The sequence below is a fragment of the Pogoniulus pusillus genome, chromosome 15 (genome assembly GCF_015220805.1).
Source record: "Pogoniulus pusillus isolate bPogPus1 chromosome 15, bPogPus1.pri, whole genome shotgun sequence".
Classification (NCBI taxonomy): domain Eukaryota; kingdom Metazoa; phylum Chordata; class Aves; order Piciformes; family Lybiidae; genus Pogoniulus; species Pogoniulus pusillus.
The window spans coordinates 12908801-12923939 of NC_087278.1; the positions used below are offsets into that span (position 1 = coordinate 12908801).

Genomic DNA, 15139 nt, shown 5'->3' on the forward strand with positions numbered 1-15139 from the left:
TTTTCTATACTTCTTGTTTTCCCTTTTCTTCCTATTACACACAGAACTCCACAAATGTATAATGGGACTCTACTATCCAACTCTCTGTGATGAGTTAAGTGGCTGTGCAGTGGAATTTATCAGTCACCTGAAAATCCTCTTTGCAGTTGGTGCAAGTTTTTTCTCCTCATCTTTGAACCTAATTTTGGGGTAGCTGCATGTCTCACAGATAAATGACAGCATATCCAGAAGGCATCAGTAAACAGAATTTTGAAGAAATTACTGAAAGCTACTAGCATCTGTAATTACTTGCACCACATAGCATGATGCTGCAGATGCAAGTGAATCTTAGTTATATGTAGTCATATTCACATAATAATTGCTGAAGTGGAAAACTAAGTTCTGCTAAACCAAACTATTTTTAGGCAAGTGTAATGATCAGACAAGAAATGAAATGTCAGTGTTAAGTAGTCAATAACATTCTTTGTTCTTTTCTGCTTTTATCAGTACTTATTAGCCAATTCGTAAGAGTGAACTTAAAGTTGAAAATTATGTAAGTTGTAGGAATGAGAATCAAAGACAGAACTAAGGGAAAGTGCACAGGATTTTGAACAGTACAAAGGGGAGGCTGTAATCATTGCCTTGGTGATCAGCTTGAGCTGTTATTCAATATCTCTCTGATTTCAGATTAAGTTTTTAACACAAAATAAGATTTTTTAAAAAATTAAAATGTTGTTCTTGCCCCTCAGCACTGGCAGCAGAGAAGGATGGCACTCCTGTTTTTAAGTTCCCCAAATGGAGAGCTAAAGGCAAACCTATCCAGGAAGTCGTTGCAGCCTACAAATCAGTTGGAGCAGAGCTGAATGTCCTTCCGTTCTGTACACAGTTCATCCCCATGGATGTTATTGACTGTCCAAAACATGGCTCGATTATTTACCATCCATCCATCCTACCACGCCACCGAGGAGCTTCTGCAATCAACTGGTGAGTTCTCTACATTTAAATAATGTTCTTGTCACGTTAGGATGTTGGTCTATGTCCATCAGTCATGTAAACACTGGCACAGTTCTGTGGACTTGAAAACTGCTCTGAAGGAACTTCAGCAGCTGAGTATTTAGTTCATGAAATGCACTTCATACCTAAGATTCAATATGATTTCCAGTGCAAGTGCAGCTGTCTCTCTGGGAAGATCAATGATGTGATCTGTACATTCACATATTTTACTTACACAAACAAATCAAATGTCTGGAGTTTTCACAGGCAGGACACTGCCCTTGTAGCTCATCCCCCACAAAAACTAGATATCTGTCACGACAAGACTTGATGCAGAGCTTAAGATTCCACAGAAGGGAAGGAGAGGGAAAAGGGATAAAGAGAATCATAGAATCATAGGGTGGTTTAGGTTGGAAGGGACCTCAAAGATCATCCAGTTCCGGTCTGCCTGCCTTAGGCAGGGACACCTCTCACTAGAACAGGTCTCTCAAGGCCTCATTCAAACTGGCCTTGAAGACCTCCAAGGAGGGAGCATCCACAGCCTTCCTGGGCTGCCTGTGCCAGTGTCTCGCCACCCTCATGGTAAAGAACTTCTTCCTAACATCTAGTTTGAATTTCCCCTCTCCCAGTTTAAACCCATTACCTCTCATTCTGTCATTACAAGACCGTGTAAATAGTCCCCAGCCTTCCTGTAGGCCCCCTTCAGATACTGGAAAGCTACTATAAGGTCTCCTCAAAGCCTTCTCTTCTCCAGGCTGAAGAGCCCCAACTCTTGTAGCCTGTGCTCATAGCAGAGGTGCTCCAGCCCTCTGATCGTCTTTGTGGCCCTCCTCCAGAATCAGTTTAACAGTTTGATATCCTTCTTGTGTTGGGGGCTCCAGAACTGTACACAGTACTCCAAGTGGGGTCTGACAAGAGCAAAGGAATCGCCTCCCTTGCTCTGCTGGCCATGCTTCTCTTCTCTCAGGTGGCCAGCACCAGAACGAGGGGACACAGCCTCAAGCTACGTCAGGGGAAATTTAGGCTTGAGGTGAGGAGAAAGTTCTTCACTGAGAGAGTCATTGGACACTGGAATGGGCTGCCCAGGGAGGTGGTGGAGTCGCCGTCCCTGGAGCTGTTCAAGGCAGGATTGGACATGGCACTTGGTGCCATGGTCTAGCCTTGAGCTCTGTGGTAAAGGGTTGGCCTTGATGATCTATGAGGTCTCTTCCAACTTTGATGTTACTGTGATACTGTGAAGTTCTCTACGTATCCAAAGGCAGATCCTGAGCTGATGTAAATCAGCGTAGGCCTTTTGTAAGCAGTGCTATGTTCGTGCACAGCAGCTGAGAATCTGTCTGGATACAAATTTCCTTAATAACTTTTCCTCTCACAGTTGCATATCCATCATTTTCCATTCTGAGTTTAGTTCTTTTTCAGCTGTTCAACAACTGTGCTTCCCTCACTGACCTACAGATAAGACACAAGGCTTAGCTAATTACAGTAAACCATAAGTTATTAAGATAACACACAAGAAACTTCCTTCTTTAAAACTGTCACAACTTTTGCACACGTTTTGCTCTGTGTCTCTTATCACTAATAATACATTAAAATTAATCATCACAACTGTGTGATAGACACTCTGGATTCAGTTTCACCATTTCTTATGTCACTTTGTGGAAACCAGACATCAATAGTATTGAAACTGTGGGTTCCTTGACTATAAAATGACCAATAAAACTTGTGCTAAGGATGGCTAGGAGTTTCTCTTCTGTCTACCTGAAGTAAGTGAATGTATAACAGATCAGTTGATATCCCTTACTGCATTCATACTGTCTGTATTTACTGTAAGGCTTTTGTTTTGTTTGTTTTGTTTGTTTGTGTCTTTGTTATGTCCAGGACTTTAATTCAAGGAGATAAGAAAGCAGGATTTACTATTTTTTGGGCTGATGATGGTTTGGACACTGGACCAATACTTCTGCAGCGAGAATGTGATGTTGGCCAAAATGATACTGTGGATGACCTGTATAACCGGTTTCTCTTCCCAGAAGGAGTAAAGGCTATGGTATGGTTAACTGTACCTAAATATCTACGCTTTAAGAAGAAAAGAAAAACATCTGCTAGAGTTTGAAATTAAAGAAAATGCAGGCAAGATGCATGCATTTCAAAAGACAGAGGTCGTGGCACTCAGCCAAATCCTAGGCTTCAGTGAAGCTTCGTTGCTTCACGACCACTGAGTATTCATTGCTGGAAGCAGGCAGAGGATTTCCTGTTTCTACAGAAGGAAAAGAAGTTGACTTTGTTTGGAACGTGGCTCTTTCCAAAGATTTCTTGAATATTTTTACAAGGTGAAATTTAAGGTTCACAGAGAACAGGAAATTAGGGGTGAGGTTGAATTAAAAAAAAAAAAAAAGAGAAGGATGGTCATTCAAGTTCAGTGTCCTGCTGGATTGGCCTTGGAGTTTGTATGTTTGCTATTTGTGTCTTTGTAAAATGAAAAGAAAATGTGTAGAAGTACTCAGTGGGGATCATTAGATTTTTTTTTCCCCTCTCTATTTAAATGTGGAGAAATAATTTTTTTGCTGAAGGGAAAAGGAAAAAAGTTAAATCCAATCATACAGAGCCACATTCTGGTCCTGCAGAATTTAGGCAGATGCTATATATTTGGTGTATCCCACCAAGTTTCTGAGACTATTTCTTTTCTCAAATAAGTTTAAGTATGTATGCATGTTAATCAGGGCAGCATTGGTCCTCTACATTTTGGAAAGACTAGGTTTTAAAAATAAACCTATTACACTTGTGCCAGAAAGTTTTTTGCTGTTGTTTACAAACACAACTGAGGAGAAAAGGTGAACCAAACCAAGCTAACATTAAATCTGTTACTTTTTCACTTAGGTGGAAGCTGTGCATCTAATCGCTGATGGTAAAGCCCCTCGTATACCTCAGCCTAAAGAAGGGGCAACATATGAAGGGATCCAGAAAAAGGAAAATGCAGAGGTAGTTTTAAATAACACTGTATTTTGTGTGATATCAGGAGTGATATGAATTTAGCAAGAATTTTAACTCAGTTGCTTCCTCACACCTTAATCCTGGGATAACTCCAAGGATGCATTTAATGGGGCCCCAGGTTAAGTTCCTGTTTCCTTTCAGGAGTTACTTATATTTATAAACTTGACATCTTATCTGGGAGGTTGTAGCCAGGTGGGGGTTGGTCTCTTCTCCCAGGCAACCAGCAATAGAACAAGGGGACACAGTCTCAAGTTGTGCCGAGGGAAGTATAGGCTGGATGTTAGGAGGAAGTTCTTGACAGAGAGAGTGATTGGCATTGGAATGGGCTGCCCAGGGAGGTGGTGGAGTCACTGTCCCTGAAGGTGTTTAAGAAAAGACTGGATGAGGCGCTTAGTGCCATGGTCTAGTTGACTGGCTAGGGCTGGGTGCTAGGTTGGCCTGGATGATCTTAGAGGTCTCTTCCAACCTGGTTTATTCTATGATTGTCTACACAGAGTGAATTCTTACTGTGTTACCATACTTTGAGATACAGCATTGCATGAGGATAGTTCTCTTTATTAACCAAAGTCCATACTAAATTCTCTACAGCAGTAGATTCACTGTTCGGAAAGCAAGTGTTGGCACCTTTCCTGCCAGCAACACAAAAATAAATAAATATAAAATTCACATAAGCAAACAATGGAGAAAAAAAATACTTAAACCCCCTACGTAAGAATTACATTATATAAGCACCCCTGCTACATTAGCTGGATCTTCTTTGTATCTGTGAAGGCTGCCATAAAATAGTAGTAAATGCTGCCTGTAACACTTTCTTTTCCTTTGCTAGACCAACAGTTTCAGCATCTTACCCATGGTGAATGTAGTCGTTTCCACTTGAGGTGTTGAAGGTGGCTTACCTTAGAAACAAGGAGCTTCCTTGGACTGAACTAACTTAATTTTCCTGCTGTAAAAATCTCATTGTCTTATAACTTGCTTCTACATATTCTTTATGCTTAAACTAAGAAGGTACCAGATAGCTGAGTTTTGTTATATAATAGTTATTCTGATACTTTAATTAATTCTGTACATATACTGCAAAGATAAATTAATACACTTGCCCTGGTGTTAAATATACATTACATTCTTCAAACATTACTTCCTTTTCCCTCAAAGACTTGCAGGAACTGCAAGTTGTAGTAGGGATTCCATTAATAAAACAATTTACAAAGGATTGATAAATGGTTAGAAAATAATTTTAGGAGCCAAGCAGTTAATAGATCCTTTTCAGCAGAAGGTGACACCCCAGATATACACTTACTTACATTTACATTATGCTTATTACATTTGTTGATCATCTTAATTATTTGCAAATGGATACCTAGTAGCAAGAGTTCTATTTTCGTATTAATGTGAGAAGGAGAATCTATGAAAAAATATAAACTGCACAGAACTCAGAAGTGCTAAGAGAATCCCATCTGATAGGTCTCTTGTGATTACTCATCTGGCGGTCATGGATCTTCATTTTTTTAGACAACACCCTTTTTGTGTTGTTAAATAAATGAATACAAAGAGATAGATCTCTGTTTTCTTGTATAGGAAAATGTAGCTAATGGGATTTATACTTAAACTCAAAAGAATTATCTGGGATGTTGTGATTTCCTAGATCTCCTGGAACCAACCTGCAGCAGCTTTGCACAACTGGATTCGAGGGCATGATAAAGTCCCTGGAGCTTGGGCAACAATAGATGGCCAGGTAAGCTCTGAAAACCAGAGGAATATTCTTCTTTTTTATACCCTCTTTTTGACCTTTTTTTTTTACTATAAAACTAAAGGTGTCTGCACAGGTGAACACAAGCGACAGTTAGATTGAAGTGACTCTCCTTTGGTGTCTTTGTATTTTGTATACATCTAGCACAGGCTAATTGGAATATTTTAGTGAGAAAAATTAGATTGTAGGCTGTGAAAAGAAAACAGTGGTGATGCCTGTTTCACTCATAGGCTTGCTGAGATGTATAAAAACAAGAACACAAAACAGAAAGACAGTCGGTGTGTGTCTCTGGGAGCCTGTGCTTTCTGGGCTGCTTTCTGTGTAACTAATCCTTATGCTTTCTAACCTTCCTTGCTGACCCTCCAAGCTCACCTTGCACATAAGGCAAATTCTGGGATGAGGTAGAGGAGTGGAAAGAAGGTGGAAGGGTGGTTGGGAGCCCCTCCTGGGGACTCTGATTTCTGGGAGGAGTGTTGTGCTTCTGTATTACTTTTAACTTGTATATTTCTGTATATAGCTGTATATACTGTAAATATCTGCTTGTATATTGTGCTAAGCTGTAAACACAAAACTTCATTCCTTGATTTCCAGCTCGGCTGAGCCTAGTCTGGGTGATTTCATAAGAGGAGGGGGGCAGGTAACACCCAAACCATCACAGCACCTAAACAGAATTTAGTTAAGATTTTTCTTTATTGATGTAAAGAAATATCTGAAAAAAAAATTAATGGGGTATGATACAAAGCAATAAGGAGGGTAGGTATGATACAAAGCAATAAGGAAGGTAGAATCAGACTGTGACAGTTATTTTGAGAAGCAGTCATGTACTACCATTCAATGCATGCTGTACATCACAGTATTAACAGAAAAATAAACCACTATGAGCTACTGAAAAGACAGAAGAGGTTTTATTTGGGCCTCAGTTAATTTGCAGAAAGAAATATTTCTCATTTTATCCAAGCCAAACTATTTCCTTTCACTGTATTAAAAGTTTAATACATTTGATCCACGTTGTATAAGATATTTTAAAGTTACATTATCTTTCCTGGCTGCACTGTCCAGATTTTGTTACTTAAATATTAGCCATCTATTGTTAGGCTGCTCCATAAAGCCTCATTCTACCCTAATGTCCAGGAGAGGCTAGAAAGAACAGAAGAGCTCAAGAGGGCAGCTTTCAGCATTGTCAGCCTGGGAGCAGAGCAGGACTCCCATCAGTCACTGTCAGGCTTCTGCTGATGTCTCCTGGGCTTGCACTGGCAAAACCTGCTCCCCTTTCTGCACTGGTTCCAGCATGCACACTGTTAGAGCATGCAGCTTTAGGCAGCTTGCAAAGTTTTACATGTCCTGGGTTGTAAAGATACAGAAATAATGTGGTAAGTTTGCAATGTGTAGATACTTGTATTTATATTAAAGCTTCAAAACAGTATAATTTCATTATTAGAATTTTAGAGTGTGTTTAGTATCAGTGCACTTTTAATTCTGTTTATTTTTAGATGGTTACTTTTTATGGGTCATCATTACTTGATGCTTCAGTGCCTGCTGGACAAGAGCTGTCAATTAAAGGTGCTTCAAGACCTGGACTTGTAACCAAGAATGGTCTAGTCATTTTTGGTAATGATGGGAAGATGGTAAGTGCTCGCTCTGGCACACATAAGCATGGCTGAACTAACTTTAGCAAGAAGGGCAGGTAGTGTGGATTTGTCAGGCTATACAAATCCAATCCACATTGTAATGACAGCTAACTAGTTTGGAGTTTATCAGTCCTCTACCATCCTTTGGAAGAGACCTTCATGTTTTGCTTCTCACTTTATCTATATTAATTTCTAATAGAGATTCAAATTTATTAATAGATACTAGGAGATAATCTGAAAGGTGGTTAAGAGTGGCCTGTGCTAAATTCCCTGCACCGTGGCAGCTTTCTGCAAGCTATTTATTTTGCTGTTTCAGTTACCATATTAATGCCTCAAAACTTTTCACACAAGGAATTGAAAAAAAAAATCCTCTAATTTTTTCAGGTACTAGTGAGGAATCTGCAGTTTGAGGATGGAAAAATGATCCCTGCATCTAAATACTTCTCTGCTGATGAAAAAACTACCTTGGAACTTACAGAAGAGGAGAAAAAGATGGCAGAAGATATTAGGGTAATTGAATAAACTGCTTTAATAGGATATTACTTTAGGCCAAAGCATTACATACTTCTCATTATAGGCAAGGTGTATTTTTCTTTAGTCATGCTAATTGTTGTTTGATAAAATGTGCTCAAAGAGTGGGGCATTCGATCTTTAGTTATTGACATTCAGGTGAAATTGGGAATTGACTGGAGTGTTTACACTTTCCTTTACAAAGTTTTCTTTCAGATACAAGTGGTACAAAGAAAGGGATTGCAGAGTCAGCTATGGTAAATATTTATGAATTGTGGTAGAAGCAAGGGAAAACAAATGGATCCTCACCTTGCAACCACAAGGTTCTCAACGCTGGCAGACTTGGACAGTTCTGAAATTCTTTCTTCGCTGCGGTGTTACTCACTAGCACATGCTCAGCATGTTCCTGTTAGGCAGGCTCTAGGGAGTCTTAGAACAGCAATTTGAAAGAGAAAAGCAGCAGTGTTCACTCGCACACAAGTAGCAGAGGCACGCAATGGGGCAGCTGGAGCTGACAGCTCTATAGCCAGAGAGGCACTTTGCTACCCTTTCACATAGCCTCTCTCTCTGTAGTATGCCAAAGTCTTAGCTGAAAGCCACGTTTGTCATTATAATTTTGTACCAGAGCAAGTGAATCACAGATGTCTTACCTTCTGCTAACTCTGCTACAGGGTCAGTAACTTTTGGCACAGCTCAGGCAGCTTGATGTACTAATAATATTTTAAACTACAAGATTACCTTCAGTCTGCTTGCCAGCAACCTAAAAGCTGCCTGGAGCTATTGACTGAGACAGTGTCAAAAAGAGCTATAACTCCTCAGTTCATGACACTACCTGCTAACTCTGAAACCACTTAATTCACTGTTCATGTTAGCAGAAATCTCCATTTCATGCATGCAGCTTAAACTGCTTCTTAGCTTTGCCCAAAAATTCCACCAATCCAGTCACTAAGTGCTCCAGGCTGTCTTTGCCTCTGCTGACAGTGTATACCACAAGGCAATGAAAAGTTATTATTTGAAGGATGAAGAACTTTTAAAAATAAGCCTAAAAATTACTAGCATTGTACTATTCAGGTTTCTTGCCTGAGTAGGTGAAATTATCATGGGCAAAATAATATAAGCTAATTTTGATGAAGAGTTTTATTGGCTAACATCAGGTCTCTAGACAGTTCAAAACCCTCTTAAAATAATTGTATGTTTTAGAATACAAAAAAATGGTTAGATAAACACTGCTTGCAGTTAGATCCTTATTCATTATTGCCTCCATTGTTTTTATGTATTATTAGGCTATTTGGAAAGGAATTTTGAGCAATGTTGCTGCAATTGAGGATTCCACAGACTTCTTCAAATCTGGAGCATCCTCTATGCATGTTGTCAGGTAAAAAAATACTGAGAATCACAAAAATTTGGAGCCAAAGCTAGTGGAAACACAGTACCTTTAAACCAGGGTTAATTAGGTAGTGTTAAAAAAAATCCTCTTATATTTTCCAATACTCTAACTATTCCCCTTCCTATCTTTGAAAATGTGGCCAAGTTCTGCTCCCAAGATTAGGAGATACTGTCCTAATTCTGCTCTTTCTGGTAAATTCTCATTAACTTCAGGAATACCAGCCACACTGGGGAGCGTGGTGATGCTCAAACTATTCTGCATGTAATGACAGGTATCTCAAGACCAGGTGGCTGGTTTGGAAATTGAATAAAGAACTACCTAGTGGGAAAGAGCTGTCTTGCACAGAAATAATCGAGCCTGTGCTTAGAAATGTACTGAGTTCATGCTATGTTGGGTCACCTTAGGTGTTTTCTTCATTTTGTTTTTTTACAACTCAGATATCTTAGGCCATAATAGAAGACCAGCATTTCAGGTGTTGTTTTAAAACAAACTGATTATTGTCCTTATTACTTTTCAGACTCATAGAACTATGAATGTCCTCCATTGTATTGGTTACAGTGGTCCCATATACTGTTTTATCACTCAGGCAATATATGCTATTTGTCATTTGTCTCCAAAAGTTTATCTCAAAGTATTCCAGAGCTGACTTATTTTCAGTAATGCCTTTGATTAAATCAACAGATTTCAGTAAAATGCACAACTTCTGAGCCACTGTTGCCACACACACCTGTTCACATGCATACAAACTGGTATCCAATCTTGACTCCTTTCAACCTTCTAATGAGTCCATTCTTTGAATAATTATTTCATTTGTAATTAAACTTACTCCTTCTTCAAAATCTTCAGAATGCTAGAAGAGATCAAACAGAAATACAGTGGACTTCAGCTACAGAATGAAGATGTGTATATGGCCACTAAGTTTGCAGACTTTATTCAAATGACTGTCAGAAAATTTAGAGGAGAAGACAAAGAAGAAGAGTTAGTTGTTGATTATGTAAGACCTTTTATTTTCCTTTCACTGATTATTATTTTTCTGGGGGAAGTGTAGGCAATGCATTGTATTAGATTGCTTGACACAGTAGGAAAAGCAAGCAAATATTTGGTCTTACAAACTCTTCTTCATGACTTTTTTTCCAGCCCTGCTTTATATATATTTGCATTTTGTAATGGAAGTATACATGTAATGTCACTTTAGTGTACTGGAAACCAAGAGATCAAGAATACAGAGTAGATCACACATGGTCAGATATTCCTGTCTCCTTTGTAATCTCTTGTCAGTATGCTTTGGTCAAAACAATTCTAGACCTGCTTTCCTGAGGCAAACAATTCTCCTATGAGCCTCTTTTAAAACTTTGTATGAAAGGAAGATTGAGTGTGTTTGAAGTCATTAAGCAAGTCAGGATTTCTTGCATTGGAGAATTAAACATTTGATTCAAATCCACGGGGACTAACCTTAAGCAGCATTTAGTACTGGTTTGGGCATAGAGTTCCAATGATAATATAGAAACCAGATGAACTATCTCACGGTAAAAGTTGCTGGTGTTCAGGGAGAATATGATTTCAATTTCATTTTACTCCTTTGTCCACTTGCCTTTAGATAGATTGTAAAATGTGGCTGGATGTTGGCTGTAGATACCAAAAACTTGTTAAGCTACACTAAAATATTAGCTATGAAAAGTTTAAATTCATTTGTTGTTTATTTCACTCTTAGGTTTCAAAAAATGTGAACAACATGACTGTGAATATGCCATACCAGTGTTTCATCAATGGGCAGTTTATAAATGCTGATGATGGGAAAACATATGACACTATAAATCCAGCAGATGGATCAGTGAGTAATCTCTAAATATGATCACTACCAGTTTGTTTCAGTTTCTTTGCCCATTAAAAACCTACACCACCAACTGAATATTGCCAATTTCAAACCCATGTGATAGACATTAAATAAAACCTACAAATACTTTGACATTTCAATTTACTTCTCAGTCTGTATATTTTACAGGTTTGCATTTCACTTCCACTTCAATTATTGTGTCAATTTCTGTATCCAGCTATATCTTTTACCTTTATTTCATTTTTGTTTATATATGCAAACAAAAAATGCTATAGTTTATATTACAAACTATATTGAACTATTATATAGTTTATATAGTTGCTTAAGAAGTTATTTATATTGTGTGTATTTCTTATCAGTCATCAACCTCAGTTTTTATTTTGCTTTTTTTATGAGTCTGATGTGCAAATTTCCTTTAAATTCCCAATGAGAAAAATGTCTCTTTCAAGGAGAAAATATATGCAGTTGCACTTCTGTCCTAAACTACTCAATCCTGATTGATCAACTCATAATTAGGAATTATAAATAGAGCAGTAATTCTAGTGTCCATGTAATTGCTGTTTAATTCTGGACTGTATAAATTTCATTGACAGCAATAGCACAGATTTCACTATTATCACAAGTCAAATCATAGTTCTTTACCTGAAACTTATAGGATTCAATACAAGTCAGAACCATTCTGTCCATATAATGTGTGTATTTGTGAAACACAATCATCATAAAATACTATGTGTATATGGTGCTTTATGGTAACAGAAGTCCCATTGCTAATAAATTGAGGATGCGGGAGTCATTTTAGCATGTTTGGATATTAAATCATAATACCTTATATAAAAGACTTCCATCTTTTGTAATATCACAAAGATTTTATGTCTGGAAAGACAGGTGAAATCAAGCAGGATGATGCACCTTGACGTGCAGAAGAATATAGGTCTCTAGAGTCTCTGCAATGTCCTCCAAATTCTGCTACCTCAATTGTGTCTGAAAGTTTTATAGCCTGCCTCACCCTTGCCAACTGCTGGGATTGAGGATATTAAGTGCTTGGTTAAGTCAAGGAGTTTAGGAGGAAGAAGTGACACTGCATTGCAGCATTTTGGTTTGAGCTAACTCAATACTACCTTTGGACAGGTAATAGCCAGTGTATCGTCTGCTTCGTTGGCTGATGTTGACAAGGCAGTGGCAGCAGCAAAGGAGGCATTTGAAAGTGGTGAATGGGGAAGAATGAATGCAAGGGAAAGGGGACGACTCATGTACAGGTAAGGGAGAGACAGCTTGTGTTGGTTTTGTTCTCACATCTCACTGGTTTGTGCCTCTGAAGAATCATTACATATATATTCTGAATGTGATGGCTACTCTTAATCCTACTGTCAGAGGAACCAGACTAGCCATCTTTCCATTCCTTAGTTTACTTCAGTTTACTAGACTTGGGTCTTAGCTGGCTAGACTTTCATGTAGCAGAGAAAAACCTTGTGGTCCCTCACCGTTCTTCTTAATTATTTATGAACGGAAACAAATAATTTGAGGAAAGGATCTTTTAAATACTTGATGGCTTAACTTAGTGTAGATGCTATTAGTTACAAGGATTGAAAATTCCCTTGCAAAGTCCTAATCTTTCTGTATAATTAAGGCTCCTTTATAGGTAAAATCTACCTAGGTTAGGTAGGCAGAGACTTTTAATCTTGCTAAGCCTGCCTACATCTGCACTGCATACAGTACATGTATGGCCACATTGCCACTAATTTTGAAATACACTGTAACTGATGATAGACTTTCTAGGATTGTATCCCAGCATATTTCTCATTTGGCTGAAGACCTCTGAGGCCTGAAGAGGCCATTCACCAGATTTTCAGAGGTACCAAGGCATATAAAATTCAATTGCATTACAGGTTAGGAGCTCTGCCTTTGAAAATTTGGGTACATTTGAGGCATCTACTTCCAAGCTCAGATAATGCAAAACTACATTATGACTCTAGGTTTCCCAAATCTTAATCTAGGGCTCTGAGTTCTTTCTTGGTATTTTGTTCACTTGAGGTTTCTTATGTTATTGTGTGTTTGCTTTTGACTTACTGCTCCAGTTTTCTATAATACAGCACAAAAAGAGTAAAAGAATTCTAGTCATTATAGCATAACTGAACCATTCTAACTTGTTATACCATACTTATCATTATTTATGCCTTCATCCAGCTGTCTTCTTCATCCTTCTTCTGCTACAGCCAATATGAAGACATTTGCAAAATTTAACTTGAAATTGTCCAAGTTCTTAACTGATATTAATAAGCAGTGCCTGCAGTGCTCCAACTCCAAATTCAGTGGGAGTGAAGTTTTAATAACATTTATTTGCCATACTAAATGTCGTTTTAGGCTGTCAATGATTAGATGCATTCTCTTTGATGTGAATTAGTAATGTTTTTATTAAAGACTTGCAGACTTGATGGAAGAACATCAAGAAGAGTTAGCAACCATAGAGTCTATTGACTCAGGAGCTGTCTACACTCTAGCTTTGAAGACCCATGTTGGAATGTCTGTGCAAACATTCAGATACTTCGCTGGATGGTGTGACAAGATTCAGGCAAGTAAATAAGTAAAGGCAATAATTAACAGCAGTCGTCTCTACACTTTTGTTTTGCTGACACGGGGAAAAAAAACAATGCTAGCAAAAGCAATAAGGAATCAAAAAATAGGTCTCCTTGACAATGCAAAAGGACAGTTTCTCTCCAATTGGAGTACATGGATTTAGAGTATGACTCTAAAATATCTAAGAAATCAGATAAGATGTCACAATATGTGTGCTTAGTCAGCTCTTGGTCATTCACAGAGAAAAATGTTTGTTGTGGTCATCATGGGGGTAAGTCCCTTCTTCCTAATGCAAAAATGCTTCTGGTCTTGAAGCCTTCTCTGTGGCATACTTACATGGCAAATACATCTGTAATTAAGATGACAAAACAGTAGTAATGTCTGTCTTGTAGGGTTCTACAATTCCGATTAACCAGGCACGGCCAAACCATAATCTAACATTCACCAGGAAAGAACCAATAGGGTAAGCATCATGTCTTGTTTGTTTTTAGTGGCAAACTTGATACACATAATAGCCACTCAAAGGCTGACATCAAAAATGTAATCTTTTCTTATTTTCCTCTATCTTAAGTGTCTGTGCAATAGTTATCCCCTGGAATTACCCACTGATGATGCTTGCATGGAAGAGTGCAGCATGCTTGGCTGCAGGAAACACACTTGTGCTCAAGCCAGCTCAGGTAAAAACAAAACAGAATGTACAGATGACTTAGGTCCTCCACTATTTGTTCAGGAAAAATAATTCAGGTTATCTAGTGGATCTCACTGGTAAATTGATGGTGTCACATGTTTTAAAGTGTGTGTTTAATAATATAAATTGCCACGATGGTACAAGGTACTGGTTGTCTTCAGTCCTACTCTGATGCTACTGTCATTTTCAAGAATGAATTCTTTTCCACAAGAAGCACTATAAGAAGATGAATATTGTATCGGACTTGAAATCCACTGAATGTAAAAGATAGCCTCATGCATTTAATTTAGATAGGTGACCTAATCTAAATGTTTCTACTTAGGTCACACCTCTGACTTCCTTGAAGTTTGCAGAACTCTCAGCTAGAGCTGGATTTCCTAAGGGTGTCATAAATATTCTGCCTGGTTCAGGTAAAACTTCAGCTAATCATTTTTCTGGGATGAGTGGGTCATGCTAAAACTGGCAAACTCATCTTTTTAGGCATATTATATAAGTATCTTTGTAGGTAGTAGGTATGCATCTATGTCATGCCATGATTGCACATATGTGCAGAATGGAATTGGAAAACTCTGTAACAGTCACTTACAAACAGCATGAACACTCTGAAAAGAATGGATTACAGAGAAACATGTTTCCCTTGATTACAAAACTTCATTACTTCTCTTAATACTCTCAACACTTGTAAGTATTCAGGTGCAGCTGTGAGACCTAGAGAGACAGGGTAAGATACATACTGGTGACTTCAGGTAAGTCATGGTCTACACTGTGTTACCTAGTGTCAGCATTTTCCTCTTTTCCCACAAAAAGAAAA

General features: G+C 38.2%; 1 protein-coding gene across 2 annotated transcripts in view; it reads left to right on the forward strand.

Moving 5' to 3' along the window:
* The window catches only part of ALDH1L2 (aldehyde dehydrogenase 1 family member L2), a 38634-nt gene that overhangs the window by 14576 nt on the left and 8919 nt on the right, over positions 1–15139 (forward strand). For both annotated transcript variants that reach the window (XM_064155416.1, XM_064155415.1), the window contains exons 3-16: positions 729–963; positions 2851–3016; positions 3847–3948; positions 5603–5692; positions 7198–7332; positions 7720–7845; positions 9129–9220; positions 10079–10226; positions 10944–11063; positions 12195–12322; positions 13485–13635; positions 14033–14103; positions 14212–14317; positions 14651–14738. In XM_064155416.1, coding sequence (XP_064011486.1) covers positions 729–963; positions 2851–3016; positions 3847–3948; positions 5603–5692; positions 7198–7332; positions 7720–7845; positions 9129–9220; positions 10079–10226; positions 10944–11063; positions 12195–12322; positions 13485–13635; positions 14033–14103; positions 14212–14317; positions 14651–14738 — 1758 coding nt within the window. The remainder of the gene's footprint in view (positions 1–728; positions 964–2850; positions 3017–3846; positions 3949–5602; positions 5693–7197; positions 7333–7719; positions 7846–9128; positions 9221–10078; positions 10227–10943; positions 11064–12194; positions 12323–13484; positions 13636–14032; positions 14104–14211; positions 14318–14650; positions 14739–15139) is intronic.